The 18,595-nt window shown below is 35.2% G+C and overlaps 1 protein-coding gene across 3 annotated transcripts; it reads right to left on the reverse strand.

The window, feature by feature from the left end:
* Positions 1 to 1,025: 1,025 nt before the first annotated feature.
* Positions 1,026 to 15,148, reverse strand: si:ch211-171h4.5 (sialoadhesin). Of its 3 annotated transcripts, none has more exons than XM_052092436.1 (11): positions 15,103 to 15,148; positions 14,973 to 15,005; positions 14,802 to 14,858; positions 14,029 to 14,388; positions 11,436 to 11,596; positions 10,486 to 10,636; positions 9,112 to 9,381; positions 7,827 to 7,920; positions 6,754 to 6,772; positions 6,246 to 6,323; positions 1,026 to 5,605 (listed from the first exon to the last, which is right to left on the reverse strand). In XM_052092436.1, exons 3-11 carry the CDS (start codon positions 14,845 to 14,847, stop codon positions 5,549 to 5,551), a joined length of 1,236 nt encoding a protein of 411 aa, XP_051948396.1. In that variant the 5' UTR covers positions 14,848 to 14,858; positions 14,973 to 15,005; positions 15,103 to 15,148; the 3' UTR covers positions 1,026 to 5,548. The 3 variants fall into 3 exon arrangements, with proteins under 3 accessions (XP_051948396.1, XP_051948395.1, XP_051948397.1); XM_052092435.1 differs by having other exon boundaries at positions 6,246 to 6,326; XM_052092437.1 differs by having other exon boundaries at positions 1,026 to 5,885; positions 6,246 to 6,326.
* Positions 15,149 to 18,595: the final 3,447 nt, after the last annotated feature.

Consider the following 18,595-nt stretch of genomic DNA (forward strand, 5'->3'; position numbering starts at 1 on the left):
TATGTTATAATGAATTTCTGGAGCAGAGTCATGCATGCCAGTGAACTAGGTGCTATAATTAAGTTTAAGTAAACATGATTTGTCCCAGCGATCCATACTTTTTGAACAGAGGAAGTTGCATCACGTTTTTTGACACAGCTTCTTTTTGGAGAGAAGGGGTGCGGTACTGGGGTTGATTGTTAATGTTCAATTGGCATCAGTTCAATGTGTCATATTGAAATTCTTTCACAGTGGAAGACAAGCTACGTTAAGCCCAAGTGGGTGGATTAAATTCCTAAAAAGAAATGCATGATCAAGCAGAAACAGACATCCTCTACTCTATTAATAAATCGATCATAGTCAAGAATCTAAGTTTTCCACCCTGGTTATTTTTTTCCTAATATAAAAGATCTAGGATCTGACTCTGTATTAAAATGTAAATGCACAACACTTAGAGACTTAAGGTTAAATATTATCAATTCAGTTTAATTATATTGCACTTTTCACAACACATTGTTCAAAAGCAACTTTAAGAGTGCCAAAGGTGACAATGAGGAAAAACAGCTAGGAAACACTCCCTAAGATGTTTAAATGTATGCGGAAAAAACTTAGAAGTAACAACGTTTCAGTTGGGGAAGCCCACCTGCATGGACTGCTGCAAATTTAAGCAAATTTATACAAAGCACCATATCCTCCTTTAAGTAATTATATAATTACAACATGAGCACACAGGAAATAGACATGTTGCTTCCGAAAGTTCATTTACCCTGAAATCAATCCCATTCAGCCAAATTACTGTGAAGCGCAACCCTCCACCAGACATTTTTGCTTCAAAAATGTGAACACATTTCTCTGTAGACATATAAAAATGTGTTGCGCGAGCAACCTCCAAGACGTGTGTTCTAGCTCTGTGTAAACCAGGAAGTAATCACATTTACATCAAACACTGTTTAGCATGATACAGAGGGTTTTTTTACACCACTAATGGTTAGGTTTAGGGTTAGGGTTTGGGTTAAGGTGTAGTAGAGTTAGTAAAATATGTCTGTTGACTATATTACATCGTTTACAACAAAATGTACTACTTGCATTTGGCGCCATTCTTTGGACATTTCACCCAGAAACTGGAGCTCACATGTGCTCATATGTTCAACAACATGCTTAATTTCAGCAGTAAATTTAGACTTACTGTCGCCGAATTTACAGTGTGATCTGTCTGATAACTTAGCAATTTCACATAAGCAAGAATGCTGTTGTATTGACTAAAACAAAATGAGATATTTACAAGTATTTAATTGCTTTTATTTAAGATTCAACTTTATTGTCATTGTGCAGAGTACAGGTACAGAGGCAATGAAATGCAGTGGTTTTCACATATCCCAACTAAGCTGGGGTCAGAGCACAGGGTCAGCCATGAAACAGCACCCCCTGGAGCTGATAGGGTCAAGGGCCCAACAGTGGTATCTTGACAGTGATGGGGCTTGAACCCCCAAACTTTTGGTCAGTAACCCAGAGCCTTAACTGCTGAGCCACCACAGGCACAAATGTAGCAGTAATAACAGTTCTATCAGCAAGAAGTTTCTATAGAATAACTTAAAAAAAGACACAATATTTTTAACATTGCAATGCATAAAATCATACAGACATGGGTCAAGAGCTTCACATCAACCATCAAAATGGGAAAAAATGTGATCTCATTATTTTCGACCGTGGCATGATTGTTGGTGCCAGACGGGCTGGTTTGAGTATTTCTGTAACTGCTGATCTCCTGGGAATTTCACGCACAACAGTCCCTAGAGTTTATTCACAATAGTGCTAAAAAAAATATCCAGTGTTCTGCAGACTGAAATGCCTTGCTGATGAGAGAGGTCAACAGAGAATGGCCAGACTAGTTTGAGCTGACAGAAAGGCTACAGTAACTAAGATAATCAGATAATCACTCTCAGAATGCACAACATGACGAACCTTGCGGTGGATGGGCTACAACAGCAGAAGACCATGTCGGCCACTTTATAAGGACCAAAGTGTTCCTAATTAAGTGCTCAGTGTATATCAGCATTATCACTACACTGTTTGTTCGATGAGATTAGAGTACCGGAACTAACTGTTGAAAAAATATTATACATTTTTTGTTCTGTTCTGTTGAAAAAGGAAACATTATAAAGAGGTAAAAGCATAGAAATTGGAAAACCAGGATGTGGTTAAATTATTAGGAGATTGGTTGGCACTGGGACAGGAGGAAGGGGTGAGATTACATGCAAGAATGTCCAACATCAGTGAAAAGAGGGAATCTTGAAACATATCCAGTGGTACAGAAGCCAGTTGTTTTAATAACTCACAGTATTACCATTTATGTGGTGTAACACTGTAATGTCCATTTGGCAAAACACACTCTTTCCAGTAAAAGTAAATTTTGCGATAACAGTGAATGATCAAAATGTGTCCAGCTACCACTACTTATGTTTTGAGTGATGTAGGCCAACAGGCCCGGACAGGCTAGTTTTGGTTAGGCTGTACCAGTCTTCAGTGACTGCATGTCTCATTATGCACTCACAGACACAGACTTGCTCAAACACACATATTTCAGGGATGATCCAATCATCTGCCATCATCAATGAGTCTCTGGCCATTTGTGACATCATTGGGGAACCTTTTTTATTGTTATTATTCTGTGACACTTAACCCCTTAAAGTTCATATAGTTTATAGGCATTGAAATATAAAGCTGGGATGTTAGTGTATGCATTTGAAGGATTTAGTTTTTCCATTCAGACATGTTAATATTGTTTGTGTCTTACTGTAAAACTGAATTTATAGAATTTGTAGAATTCTGTATATATAGAATTGTATTGCAAATTAAATAATACAAATATAATTCTGTCATTATTCACTCACCCTTGTGTACATATATAAGGGCTGTCAATCGATTAAAATATTTAATCTAACTAATTACATGGTGTCCCAATTAATTAATCACAATTAATCGCATACACAAATATTTGCTGAGAAAGCCCCTCATATAAATATTATTAAATATATAATGATGAAATAATTATACATAGTTATCTTTAAATATTGATAAATTATATATATATATATATATATATATATTCAGATAATTAAAATGCAATACAATCTTGTAGCAGAAGAGTTAATCATTGATAAGACAATACAAAAAGCGGCTATAGAATTCAATGTATTGTTTACTACCATATTATTGATCATAAGACAATCATTGGCATACAGTTCACAGCAATCCATTTCATAAGTGAATTTGTCAATCAGTTGGAGATTTAATATGAGGGCTTGTTTAAAGACCCGTTAATGTACACCTGCTTCAGACATGCTTGTGTAGCGTCTCGGGTGCATTACGTCATAAACATAAAATGTTTAGGTCACTGTGTCAAGTTAAATATAGTTTCATAATTAAAACACATCTTGAGATCCCATAGATCGAATTTGCACTCCATCAAGTGTTTTGAACACAAGAACGTAACGCAGCTTTGTGTTGTGCTACCTGCTGGATGGTTGTCTTGTTCATTGTATAAACTGCACGTTGCCCATACAGCTGAAGTTTCACCTACTGCCCTGCACTACAAGCATGCTTTTCTCATCTTCCTTATTATGGTCTAGGGGCATTGCGATTAATTGCGTACATTTTTTTAACGCATTATTTTTAATAAAAATTAATCGCACTGAATTAGCTCGTTAAATCGTCAGCCCTAATATATAGATATATGTATGTATGTATGTAAGCCATTTGTAGTTTGATTTACCCAAAAATTGCAAAACATTTAATTTAACATTCACCAGCATCTTTACAACTCATGCCACAAGTTAGGAGGCAGGGCTATCTGTTTGAGCATCCAGTGGAAGTTGAGGGGAGTGTCTGTACATTACATTTACATTTATGCATTTGGCAGACGCTTTTATCCAAAGCGACTCACAGTGCACTTATTACAGGGCCAATCCCCCCAGAGCAACCTGGAGTTAAGTGCCTTGCTCAAGGACACAATGGTGGTGGCTGTGGGGTTCGAACCAGTGTACTTCTGATTACCAGATTACCAGTTATGATTACCAGTTATGTGCTTAGACCACTACACCACCACCGCTCCTGTAAACTTACACAGTTTAAACAAGACTAGACATTTGTACTAATAAAAAACCAACAACTTATTTTGGATGCATTACACCTAACTCAATGTTTCAGCCAGCTACTGGAGACTTAATTTCTTTATTTTTCCCTCATCCTTTACGTGTATGAATATGAAAGCTTTTACTGAGAGAAAATCAGAGCCTGAATCTGCCCTTGTCTAAAGTGTTTACATCACAACTCTCTATAGTTAATTGTTTCCAAATGCTATATGCTCACATAGACTGCAGAATAACTGTAAAGAGCACTGTCTAGAACTTCATTTGACCCCATTATATGTGACTATATGAGTCAGAAAGATTTTACATTTCTACGTCATTCTTTGAAGCATCATGAGCCATTCAGATAATTTTGTTCAATCTGATCATGATTGAAAAAATATTGTCGGTGTGCCTCATTAAAATGTCTTAACATGTTGCACGTAATTCATAATACGTAATGTTCATCCTTTCTTGCCTCGTGTTAAAAGTTTGTCATATTAATCAGCTATTTTAAGTTATGAATCTTTGCTCTTGCAGATGGAAATAAACAAAAAGACGACCTCTTACTCAAGTTTAATTCACCAGTAACAGTCATCCAGTAATAATTTCCAATGATGCACAAACACACTGCTATCCACACATACATAAGTGACTAAAAGGGGAGAGGGATTTCCATTTTCATCACACCATTTTTCATCTCTAATCTGCTTTTCAATGACTAACGGAATGTAAAGAATACGAGAGAGAGAGTGAGAGTGAGAGAGAGAGAGAGAGAGAGAGAGAGAGAGAGAGAGAGAGAGAGAGACTAAATGAGTAACTGCAAGCAATTGAGAGGAAAAAATGCCTCATATATCTTTGTTTTCAAAGATTTTAAGTCTTTAAAAACTGGTTATGATCAGCTCTTGAATTCAAGGATTAAGAACAACAGCACAACACCTCAACCAATATAACATACAGTGTTTTCAAAAAGTATTTGGACACTTGAAAATATGTGAATATCATTGCATTACCAAATATCAAACTAAGTAGCATTTGTTTTAAGAAAGATTGCGCAAGCACACTTTTCAAGCAAAACATTGGAAAAGAAAAGAAGTTTGTTAGTTTTAAATGATTGCACAATAGATTAGGCTGTCTGTACACAATACACGAACACTAGATATGAAATATATTGTACATAAAGATGCAGCAGAAAAACATTTCAAAGAATTGTATTCTGAAGGGGAGAGAAGAGAGATGCAGTACTGCATGTGATTTGTGTGTGGTTAGTATGAGGAATAATTATTCAATAGTTCAGGAAAAATACCAAAAGCAGAGATATAACAAGAAAGGGATTGGGAGAAGAATCGAGACATGATGAAGGCCAGATTGGAATCCACATCTTCCACATGAGCGCTACAGCACATTGTGTCTGGAGAACAAAATCATAGCTTTGAATAAAGCTAATGTTTGCCACAGTTTCGGTTTTCATAATCCGCTTCCATTCTGCTAGCACTTGCCTGCAGCAAAAAGAAGTATGCAGAGGTCCATAATGCATCAAGCACATGCATTGTACTTGTATAACACTACACTTTGTATGTATACACATTATCCTTGCCTTAATGTACTGTATGAAATCTCCATCCCAGAAAATAACAGTTGTTGAAGTACAATGTAGTCTTTTATATATATTTGAGTGCAGAGACTTGCTTATATCTGGACATGGCAAATAATGGTATAGTGATATTGTCATAACAAGATGTGCTACAATTTCCATGAAATGTCTTCCCTCCGCCATGCCTGCACACAGTACGTAGTTTTCAAACATGCAACATTTTTAAGAATCTAGTGATCAGTCTATCGGTTTATATTTCACTAACACAGCTTCTGATTTCTAAGAAAATATTAGTGTCTATTTCCTGTTTAAGGAAATGGATAACCACATATTTGATTCAAAGTTTGATTTAATGATGTCATGTCAGCAGGTCTTCAATGCATACCTCAAATTATATATATACTCAAATTAATATTTATAAAGTTGCAATTGGGGATTTTTTATTATTATATCTTTTAACAAAATAGTAATAATACTAAGGACAATAACTATTGGAAATGAACTAATTTTACACATGGGCCTGTAATAGATGTATTTAGATTGACCTGTATTATATTGTACACTGAGGAATCATTGGACTTCTGTAGGGTGGCATATGTCATAGGTTCTCTCATAACTTCAACCTGCTATAAACACAAAAGGCAAATGCTTATATCAGACAAATGTATACTCAATTAGTTTTTTCAAGTGACAGATATTTTACATTAAATTAATGTATTTCCCTGAAAGAACTATCATTATTTTTTATCAAGTATTCCACACTTGCATGTAAATGTGTCTTTTGTCCAACTCCTGACTCTTTTGTTTTATAATTTCATTGTTTTGATTACAATATTGATATATAAAAATCAATATATTTACTTTAATGTACTTTCACATTTGTATGAGAGCCGCCAAAATTCTATTGACTTTTTCTGGTTTGTGCTCAGTGAATTTGTGCTAAAACAAAGCAAATTATTGCTCAGCAATAATCATTTTGTTAACTGGCTCATTATGAGCAGTGACATCAGTATCTTTGGATGATTTAGAAATGGCTTTGTGTCAGGTACTTACCTTGAGTCTTTTTAATAAGCTGAAAAAAAAAATGAAAAAAGGCAATAATTTGCTAAATGTACATCAATAAACAAAAGCTTAAAATAACAACCAACGCTAATATGCCAATAATTTCTGAAATCACAGTTTTGCTGACGTGTAGAATTGGTGCAAACAAGTGCCAGTTATTATCCAGAATATTTTTGTAATTCTATCATTTAATTCTATGAAATGCTGCACAACAGAGAATCACAGATGTGAGGTATTGCTTAAATATAATACAATTATTTATTTATTATTAGTAGTAGTAGTAGTAGTAGTAGTATTATAGTAAATATTACATTACAGTGAATATTACATAACAATATACAATTGTACTATAAACAGTGTGATTATTAAACTGCAAAAGGCTAGTATTTCATTAAATAACTATGTAGTCTGTTTGTGCTGTGCACTACGTGAGTTAATTAGCACTCCGCTAGCTGTCATCACAACAAACAGAGCATGCAATGCTTATGGTGGTGATTTGGAGCTCCTTGTATGAGCAGCTGGCTTCACATATACATTCAAACATTCTTAAAACAAGATCTGTTTACATTGAAGCGTGCAGCACATGCAAACTATATATTAATCCCATTAAATCGCAGCATTTCGGTTTAATAATCACACTAGGACTTAACTTGATTTTAATTTGGGTGCTGAATGTTTACGCAATGTCTTTCATATGCTAGATAGTATAGGTTTTTGCTATCATAGCACTTTCACTAGCATGAAACAAGTTCATGAGCATAGTATGATCCCTAATTCTGGCAGTTTTAGACTCTGAAAATGTTTAGTATATGAAATGTATGAATGATAAGACTACAGTGGCAGCTAAAATGTTATATTTTTTCTTAAATGAGGAGGTAAGCAGGCAGCTGTTCTCACTTCTAGTTGACTCTTGTGACCTCTTGTGTTTTGAAGAAATACATGTCTGATAAAACTCAACATTAGAGCTATCACTGAAGCTGATATTCTCGCAATGGACATTTGTAACAGGCTGAACCTCATGTTATGGATGTCATACATTTTGCCATTTGTTTTCAAAAACCCACCTTTTGTATTTGACCAAATCAACTGCAGTTATTAGAATTAATAAAAATGTCAGAAGTCCACACATGATATATGGTTCTATGGAGCACTGGCAACCTGGCACAATCAGAAAGAAAAGAAACACTGTGACGAATACTTAACACATTACATTTACTTACATACCATAACAAGAACACCCAAAAGATGAGCAGTAAATCTAACCAATTTAACCCATCTTATGTACATAAATCAATCACATCTAAAAAGCATTATTTCTCACCGCTGCAGTTACACATGGTCTGAGAATGAACATTCTGGGGGTTACAGAGTTTACACATCAACTATGTATTTTTGATGTGGTTTTGTGTTTAATTTCTTGTTTACACCCGAAACTGACTGTCCAAGTGATTGTCCCCTCTGCAGCCAATAAAAAGGTCACCACAGACTTTAATAAAATAAATAAATAAACAAAAATAAGAGTTTGTCCACCATGAATCAAGCTTCATCATTAGTGATAACCACTAGATAAAAGCCACTGGACTACAGTATGCTGATTATGGGTCAATGACAAATAAGGATGAAAAAGAAAAATACCATGCCATGTTCTTATAATTGTAATCATTTTGGTTTAATATGTTTTTGAAATAATTTGTTTTAGATTTAATGGTCAAATAAAAAGCATATTTTCTTGAAACCTTGAATACATGTGAGTGTACATATCTAAAGCATTTTTTAAATAAATATTATGAGGTATTGGACAACTTGAACTCACCTTAATTTGGCGGACACAAGTTTGTCCAATAGTACTATTGTTAAACAAATCTGCTTCTGTACATTTTTATTCAGAAATGTAAAACATTTTCACAATAGAAGATGTGTATTGAAGTAATTGTACGCATTAAATACATATGGACGGACAGACAGGCAGGCAGGCAGGCAGGCAGGCAGGCAGGCAGACAGACAGGCAGACAGACAGACAGACAGACAGACAGATAGATAGACAGATAGATAGACAGACAGATAGACAGATAGATAGATAGATAGATAGATAGATAGATAGATAGATAGATAGATAGATAGATAGATAGATAGATAGATAGATAGATAGATAGACAGACAGATAGATAGATTTACTGTAAATGTAAAAAGATGATTAATGATATATGGTCTGCACTTATATAGCGCTTTTTTAACCTTAGCTGTATTCAAAGCGCTTTACACTGCATCTCATTCACCCAAACCTGCGATTAGTGGGCTACCCGCTCTACCACCTGAGCCACAGCCGCCCATAAAATATTACAGACTTACTTTTTAACTCCACAGCAACAGCCATCGATTGGTCGGTCCCATGGTTGTTGTAGGCCTTGCAGACATACAGACCCTGAGCATTACCACTGGCTTTCACTGTTAGATTCTGTCCCTGATCCTTCAACATGAGATTCCCAGGCCCAACATCTTTGTACCACTCATAGCGCTGAACAGCAGGGTTGGCTTCACTATGGCAGCTCAGCGTCAACACAATCCCCTCAGTCACTGGACCTGAAGGACTTAACCTGGCTATGGTGTTTCTAGGAGCATCTGAAACAGAAGATTGACCAAAAAATTAAAAAAGTATAATTAGTATTTCTTATACATTATATAGACAAATGTTAGTGGACATCCAAATGTCAGACACATTTTTGCTTGTTGAGCGTTTAATTTCAAAACAATTGGAAATAATATTGAGTTGGACCTTTTCTAACCATTTCCATTCTTCTCTGAAAATGTTTAATTAGATATTGGCTGCAGGGAATTGCTTCCATTCAGACACAAAAGCGTAACATAATACAGTATTTGCACTCAAAAACCTGTATTACTTTCTTTTTTCCATGGAACACAAAAGGAGATGTTAGGCAGAATGTTAGTATTAATCACCATTTACTTTTAATGCATCTTTCCCCCCCATATCATAAGTGAATGATGACTGAGACTGTAAGTCCAATGACAGAAAGTCATAGGGGTTTGTAACAACATGAGGGTGAGTAAATCCATTTAACGTGCACAATAAACACATTGAAAAAAAATTGGAGTGAGGTTTACTTAAAAAAAACTAGGATACAATTTCCATGCAGAAATTGCTAGTAAATTTAACAGACCATATTTTCCACAAACAAATCTTGGTAGAATTTCTCAAGAAAAATATACTTTGCACTACTCTCCGTAAGGAAAGTAAACTTTACTCACTCTTTGTTTGTACATTTTACTCAAGCAATGTAGCACTGAATTAAGCCATGCTTTTAAAAGTGTACTGGGATTTCATGTACCATATGACACACTAAGGCCTTCCACAGAGAAGCTTAATGGATGCTTTGTAGTATATTAGACAACATCACTTTGTTTTAAAGGTGATAGAAACAAGATAAAGGGCTGTGCAAGGGAAACCCTTGGTGCTCAAAACAAAGAGGACGGTAACAATTAACAGATTTTGTATTATTATTATGAACTTTTCATTATTATGAAAAACAATTGTAAATCAATTTGCAAACAGTAAACCATGGAGGCTCATTAATTATTTAAGCCCGGTAATAAATAGAGAGATTATATATATATATATATATATATATATATATATATATATATATATATATTGCATAAATAGTATTTCTTTATGATTTCTTTCCTTTTATTCTGTGCTCAACATACACAACACTCTGAGGGTAGTGGTGGTCTCCACTAGTCTTTTAGCAACATGGGAGTTGTACAAAAGAGAGCAGGATACTTTAAGCTGGTCATTTATAGGTGTTGCATTGAACATCTGAGAGGAAACCAACAGTGTCTGTCCAGATTCATCCACCTTAGGAAAACAAATTAAGTATATTAACGGAGGACCTTATAAAGAAAACATTTACAATTACATAGCATTACATCACATGACATACTAAGATCATCCCTTACAAAGAATTTACAGTTCTGACAAACTTGCCGCAAATTTCCCATTCATTATTTTCACATGCAAATGAGATTTGCGGTTTGCCACAAATGTTTGCCAGAAGTTTGCAGCTCGTCAAAGATAGCGGTAAACCTTTGCTGACAATGAAGGGTTAACCACAAAGCTCATTTGCCCATGAAAATAATGAGTGGCGAATTTGCGGCAAGTTTGTAGCAAGTATGCCAGAACTCTCAATTTTTGTAAGGGATGTCACCAGCTGGACACCACATGCTTTATCAATGTAACCCTTCTGTTATTGGACACTTTTGCTTATGGAATAAGTTAAAGTAATTGTTCACTCAAAAAAGAAAATTCTATCATCATTTACTCTTCAATTTCTTTCTTCAATGAAACACAAAAGAGTTATTAGGTCACCATTCACTTTCATTGCATGAAAAAAGAGCAGCATCAACAATCTTCTGAATTTTTCCTTATGGGTTCCATGGAAGAAAGCACTGTAATATGATCTTGAATCAACTTGAGGGTGAGTAAATGATGACTGAATTTTCATTTTTTTTTTTGGGTGAAGTATTTCTTTAATAATAGCAGAATTTTGGGGTCAAGTTTACTATAAACACACATTTGACATCATGAATGTGTTACACAAACCTCAAGTTCTTTCCGAACATACCAAAGCAATACGTTGCTCTCTGCTATATTTTACCTGCAGGCTTGGTGTGAGCTGTTCTGCTAGTAGTGGGCTCCATTGCATCAGAGGTTGTTGAGAGGGACATGGCAGTACAGTGGAACAGGTCAAGGTCACCTTGGTGCCCTCGTGAACTTCCAGAATCTTGGCATAAGGGGTCAAGGTAGGCGGGGATAAGTCTTGGAATTGAGAAGAGAGTTACAGCCTTTATATTTCATACATTAGCCTACGGAGTATGACAGCAATGTAATTTATGAATAGCTTTTTATAAATAAAAAAATACAAAAAACTTATTTTATATCTCAACAAATTAAAGGGACAGTTATCCTAAAATAAAAAGTATGTAATTATTAATGCAAATCACCTTCATTTATTTCTTCTGTGGAGCACAGAAGGACATATTAGAATGTTAGGGATTGACAGCCTCAGTCACCATTCACTTTCTATCTTTTTCCACACAATAAAAGTGAATGGTGACTGAGGCAAACATTTTCCCTAACATTACTGTTTGTGTTCCATGGACAAAAACGAAGTCATACAGGTTTGGAACAACATAAGGGTGAGTAAATAATGACATAATTTTCAAAACTAACTTTATGTGATTCCTGTTTTTTTGAGCATATGTCAATAATGCTGAAAGCAGAGAATGAGGATTCGGGAAAGCCAAATGTAGAATGTGTTTAATAGTGATCAATGCGTTAAAAAAAATCTAATCCAACTTTTCAAAAATAACAATAAATGTGACTCCAATTCTGTTGATATACAGTAGACTGCACACTCTTATAAATGATGTGTCTATTAGAACAAAAAGGCCTGATGTAGTAGGCGACCATTTTTAAAAGACTAGTTAAACAAAAAATGATAATTCTCTCAACATTTAGGCCTACCCCCATACCATCCCAGATGTATGTGACGTCCTTTCTACAGCAGAACACATTTGAAGAAAAATAGATAAATATCTCAGTAGACCCTTATAATGGAAGTGGATGGTAACATGATTTTTAATGCTCCAAAAAGCACAGACAATCAGTATTAACGTCATCTATACGACTCCAGTGGTTAAATGAATGTCTTATAAAGATATAAGATCACTTTTGGTGCAAAAAGATCAGTATTTAATAACTTTTTAACTAAATCATCGTGTCCGGTAAGCTGCAGTATGCACGTTCACAAGAGGGCTAAGGTCACACGGTCTTTCCAGTGATGGCATGGCAACATTACATTCGTTGCAGCAGACACACTCTTCCTCTGTTGGCATTGCCTACATGTGCATCACCACTTCTCCTGAGCTCTCTGTCTCTTAGGCTTTTTGTTGTGCTGCTGTTGCTCCAGACTCCTCCATCTCACTGTACTCTTGGTCAGAGTACTCAGGTTCAAATAAATATGACTGCGCAAAGTATCTCCTCTTAAATCATAATCTTTTGACATCTTTGTTTAAATGTGCTTCAATTTGTTAATGGCATTCAGTCTGTACACTACAGCGTTCCTCCTACTCAGTTGTAAACAACGCTGCAATCCCGGTTGTGTCGTGCATGCATCACTTCTCGCATGAACATGCCAACATCAATACATCACACGAGAGACCACATGACCTCAGCCCTCTCATGAATGCGCTTAACCGAATATATTATTTATAGTTAAAAAGTACTTAAATAGAGTCATATGGGTGACATTAATGCTGGTTGTCTGTGCTTTTTGGAGCTTCTGTAATAAGGAACTACTGAACTGAGATATTTTTCTATTTTCCTTCAAAATTGTTCTGCAGAAGAAAGGAAGTCATACACATCTGGGATGGCATGAAGGTGAGTAAATGATGAGAGAATTTTCATTTTTGGGTGAACAATTCCTTTAAATCAGAAGTATCTAATTTCTGCAACACTAGCGCAACTGAATGAAATCTCAAAAATAAACGATGTTTTCAAAAAAGCTTATCAAATAGGCCCCTTGTCTGCCATCAGTCAAACATAAAGACAGTCCCGCCACCAACTCCTGCCATTGGTTGAGTAATGTTGTTAAGGCGGGTCTAAATGGCCGCTCTAAACAAACACAGGAATGTTTAAAGCACCACAGAGACATGCCGTTACAGTTTTCGAGAAAATGAACCTATGGCTTACTTATAGTTGTTTTTGCATATTAAGCTGAGATAGAACAAAGTATTTTAACATTCAAAAATGTACATAATTCAGCTTTAAGTTGCACAAAGAAGTATTCTCCACTGGTGTTTAAAAGAACACAAAAACTAATACACTGATCTGAAGAACCTACAATGAATCATTAAGAACTTTTAGACCCATAATAGACAAAGAACTGTATAGAGTAAAACATTTCAGTTATTTTCTGAACATGTGTGGTGATTTAAATAATCCTTATTTGTAAGAGCACAGTCTAACAAAGTCAAGTTAGTGAATGGTCAAATATTCCTATATTCTAATGTTCATGAATGCCTGTACAGTTCACTGGAGTTTACTGGTAATCTTGACCTAGAATCTAATTCCCAAGTGTTTTTTGTATCCAAATAAGACATTAACCGAGTGTCTGTATACATTTTGGCACAACATTCTTATTGCTCTTGTAAAAAGTACAATTATCTGTTGATGAGAAGAATTCCAACCTTTATGAACTTTAATGTTCACTCCTTGCTGAAATGTGTATAACAGCGGTTCAGGACCATGAAGTCTGAAGAAATATGTATCATTGAATCCATCAGGAAAATTGTGAAACACTGTGGTGCAATTTTTGCTTGTGATGTTGCCAATCACTCTTCCTTTTATACGTGACGACACCTCGGTTTTTGAACTGAAAACAGTTAACCCACTGATGTCACTTTTTCTCCACATTGCCTCCACAGATTTGTTTAGGGACCCTTTGAACGAGTCGGGAATCTCAAACCGACATGGGATTTGAACACAGAAGCCACTTATTGCATCAATATGCTGCGGCATCTTAATTTCCCACTTGTTGCTGACAGCACCTGCACACACACAAACAAACAGGGCATGTGATATTTTACAGGGATTGTTCACCCAAAAATGAATCATCCTCATGTTTCTTTATATTTGCAGAGGAACACAAAGGTAGATGTTTGGCAGAGCATTTGCTTGCAAATGCAATGAATGTGAATATGAATGTGACTGCTGCTGTCATTCTGCCTAACAACTACTTTTGTGCTCCACGGAAGAAAGAAAGTCATATGGGTGACCACAAGAGCTCTGTGGATTTAGTATGTTTAAAGGAAACTTCATGTTATATTAGAACTAAGAACAATATTCCATATTTCTTCCAGCACCACAGAATCTTGTAGAAATACATTATTTGTTTATAGATTTATCTATAAAAGTCAAACCAGTTTTTGACCAGCTGACCAACTGAATAAAACTTTCTTACCTGTTAAAATCCAGATTATGACAACCAAGACTTTTGATCCAGTCATGTTATCGAGATCTGAATTAGCATATATTATATAGTCAACAGAGGTGGGATTCAGTCAAAAACGCTGATTGATTTACTGTTAAGTAGACTGAGGAGTGTAGAAATTTGTTTAAAAAGGAAGATTACCTTGTTATTCTAAGATCCAGAAACCAATGATTCCTGTTTTGCAAAATGATATAGATATTGGTCTTGTTTTTTCAGTTTAGAAAGTTGACATGTATCATTTATATATAATAATTTCTAAATAATCTTTTACCTGATATGGGGACTACTGGAAGTTAGTTGTCCACTCAATAATGGCGTAAGGTTTTAATGAAAGAGGAACCGTTGGAAATTCTAGACTTTTAGCTTTAGTTCTGTAAAAAGTTTACTATTACAAAAACATTTCTTCTTCCTCTTAACATAAACTATATCAGAGCTGTGCTTATGTTTTATACTTTTTATTTGATTTATTTTGTTACAGGACACTTATTATGTAATTACAGTATAAAGAAGTTATACTGTCAATGTCAAATTATTATTATTATTATTATTATTTTTGTAGCAGCTTTACATAGTTTGGTTGGACTACACATTTATTCACATGTGGTAAACCTTGTAGCATATGTGTTTCCCTGACCCTGAGATTCTTTTTCCTCTAATAATGTCTGAATATGAGTTGTTTTGTTTTATTGCATGTTTCTTTTTTCCAAACCATTAAGATTAAACTGTAAAAATGACATTTCTGCTTAAAAATCTTCAAGTGTAATAATGCAATCAACTGTAAATTCTACCCTTTGATAATTATACTATTATTAATCTAAGAAATTGATAGTCAAAAGTTTCAGGACATAGTAGCTTAATTTACTATCTTAAATTAAGGTATGACTGTTCTATTTTAGTTCACATTGAAATTAAATGTGTAAATAAATTAACCTTAATCTTAAAACTATCCAATCTCACCCATATCATTGACTGAACTGTAAGATTTTGTTCTGCAATTCTACATCTCACCACTAGATGGCAACACAATTAAACATTTAGATATTACAGTAATATTACAGTTTTTCTCAATCTCTTTGGCTCATTTTTTGAAATAGTCTTAACATTCTCTAAAATGTAAGTGCAATTGTCATAATTGTTTTATGGGCCATCACAATCTATTGCATGTCTGCAAAATGTAGTAACACCCAAAACATTTACAGTTTTTCTGAATTGCTAAAACATTAATCCCCATTCTCTGAACCAAATGCTCAGTTGCCTAAACCTGTTTTTAGAATCAATCACTTTTTTGCAAAACTCTGAATGCATTCTCACTCACGAAACACATTTTGCACTATGATGCACTTGTGGTGCAAAACGGAAACACGGCCAGCAAATGTTAAACACATTATAACACAGCTGTCATCGTTTACAGACAATGACTTGAAATTGTTCACACTTATTTCTAATGATGTGAAAATGTGATGCTGAGGCAGAATGAATCTCTCGTTGACTTTGCAGTTGCACAGCATTTTTAAGTGTGTACTCTCATGTATTTTTCATTTAGAGTGTTCTTTGTTTGTTGGGGTTCTGCAGTTGAACTACTCTATTTTTACAGTATACAAGTGCTGAATATATAGACATTCAGTACTGTATTATTTGCAGTGCATATAGTATACAGTAAATTCACTTTACTACTGTAAGTTGTGATTACTATGCTTTTTTGACAGTAATTGCTAAATGCGCTTACTATATACAATACAAATAAAATACAAAATGTGTAACTACATGCCCTGGACGCAGTGTTCTCCATTTTCTGATGTAGTGTCTAATAAATGTGCTGTAGTGTTTATATAAGGACTTGCTGTGCATGATCTGAAAGCATTGTTTGAATTTGATCACAGAATAAATGGTTTTGAGGAGATTTTGCCAAAAGAGTCATAGGTTTTGTGAATGTAGTTTGAAGATTTGGTTTTGTGTTTTACAGTTTTTCCTCGATCAATTTTAAGCACATCTCCAAACTCAGGTCACTGCTCTCAAAACTATTAACACAGCCATCTGAAAACGTTGTAATTGTCCTAAACTGATTGTGCATGCTTCTTGATTTACTTTAAACACTTTAAAACTAACTATATTAAAGTCATAGTCTCAAATGCACATTTCCAAATGAAAGTTGTGATTTATATCGGCTGTGTTAGTAATGCACACCACAAAGAAAATGACACTTTCATGACTCTACTATCTATAAAAGGGGTAACATATGAAAATTCAGAGCAAACATAATGTGGAAGAAGAAGAAGAGGTAGAGTGGGTAAAGAAAGAGAAAATCTGAGGAAGAAGTGAAGAACTCTTTCAGGTGTAAACATGGAAAGATTTCAGGAAATACCAAATGGAGATGGTGTAATGACGGTGAACAGACATCAGGGTGGAAGATTAGAGTAAAGAGGCTCAAATGATCTGCGAGTCCCTCTACTTGATCTTGTTCTTCTTCATCACGAAACGTGCCGAATGGGCTACGATAAGCTATAATGAGATGCCGCGTTATGCAGAACGGATCACAAATGGCGCCACGATATGCAGAAAAGGACAGTGCAAAAGGATAATATACAGTATATATAAATATATTTATGGAATAAAAAATGAAAAAATATCAGATCGGGAGATGAGACTTTGTCAAGTTCCGATGCCCTCGCTCCCTTTCTCTGTCTCCCACTCCATGCCTCCGCGCAGCAGTGCAGCACATATTGGCAGATCAGACACACAGACAGGCAGACAGGCAGGCAGCAGCCCCTCCCAGCTCCTATCCCAGTTGGTGATGAACAATATTCTAGCTACCAGTGCCTCGACTTTACAGCAAATTAGCCAAAAGACAAATATAGTTAACTTGTGTCTTGCTAACATGTATGACTCATGAGCTACTAGCTAATGTAATAATAATTTAGCTAAAGTTTAGCTAAGGCAATATTTCATGGCCATACAGGCTAATGTACTGTACTTAATGGAGACACTACAGGTGAATAGGATAAAATTTGTGTCTAATATCATCATCACAATCTCCACATTGATATGCAAATTAGGCACTAACAAATTAAAATGTGCTAATTTGCATACATTTGACAAGGCACTGCAGGTGAATTGGATAAACAAAATAACTAAAGCATATCACCCATAAAGCATATGGTGTATTCCAATAACACCAAAAGAACGATTTATAGCCTTGTGCAAAATAAACAAATTATTAGTGAAACTATGTCCCTATTCTTGTGCAGTCATTAATTCTAAATATATATACTTAAAACTAGTAGCATAGATAACATGCTCATTGTGGCATAATTTCCATTCCTGTTGCCTGTTCTAATGACAAACCTAGTGAATACTAGAGAAGTGCCCTTTTTTTCCACTTGAGCCCCTGCCCCCATAATATCTGTGCACGTCCCTGTAAAAGAGCCAATCACCTTTTAAATACAGACATTGCCTGACAGTCCACTCAAGAATGTGCATGCGAAAAAGCTGGACCTGAATGATTTTTTTGTGATCTGGGCTAAAGATGCACTGTTTGTAATACCAATATTGTCAGATTTAACTACTGATTTGAAACATGTTCTTTTATCATAAACTTGAACAACCCTTTTATAGATTTCAGTCTTCCCACATTCAAGCAGATAGAAGCTGTACTATTATGCCACTTTTATCCATAGGAAATAGCTGTCCGAGAGAGTTCCAAAGATGGCCTTGAAAGAGAGAGTGGTCATAGTTTTAAATCAGAGAGTAAAGATTTCGCTTCAGCG

This window comes from Xyrauchen texanus, chromosome 26, assembly GCF_025860055.1.
Source record: "Xyrauchen texanus isolate HMW12.3.18 chromosome 26, RBS_HiC_50CHRs, whole genome shotgun sequence".
Lineage (NCBI taxonomy): Eukaryota > Metazoa > Chordata > Actinopteri > Cypriniformes > Catostomidae > Xyrauchen > Xyrauchen texanus.

Bases quoted from the DNA above. Each gene is read 5' to 3' on its own strand.
- si:ch211-171h4.5 (XM_052092435.1), bottom strand. From the start codon at position 14,847: ATGACTGGATCAAAAGTCTTGGTTGTCATAATCTGGATTTTAACAG. The intron at 14,389-14,801 runs GTAAGAAAGTTT...GTGTGTGTGCAG, and splicing joins CATAATCTGGATTTTAACAG to GTGCTGTCAGCAACAAGTGG. The intron at 10,637-11,435 runs GTAAAATATAGC...TGTTTTCCTAAG, and splicing joins AGCTCACACCAAGCCTGCAG to GTGGATGAATCTGGACAGAC.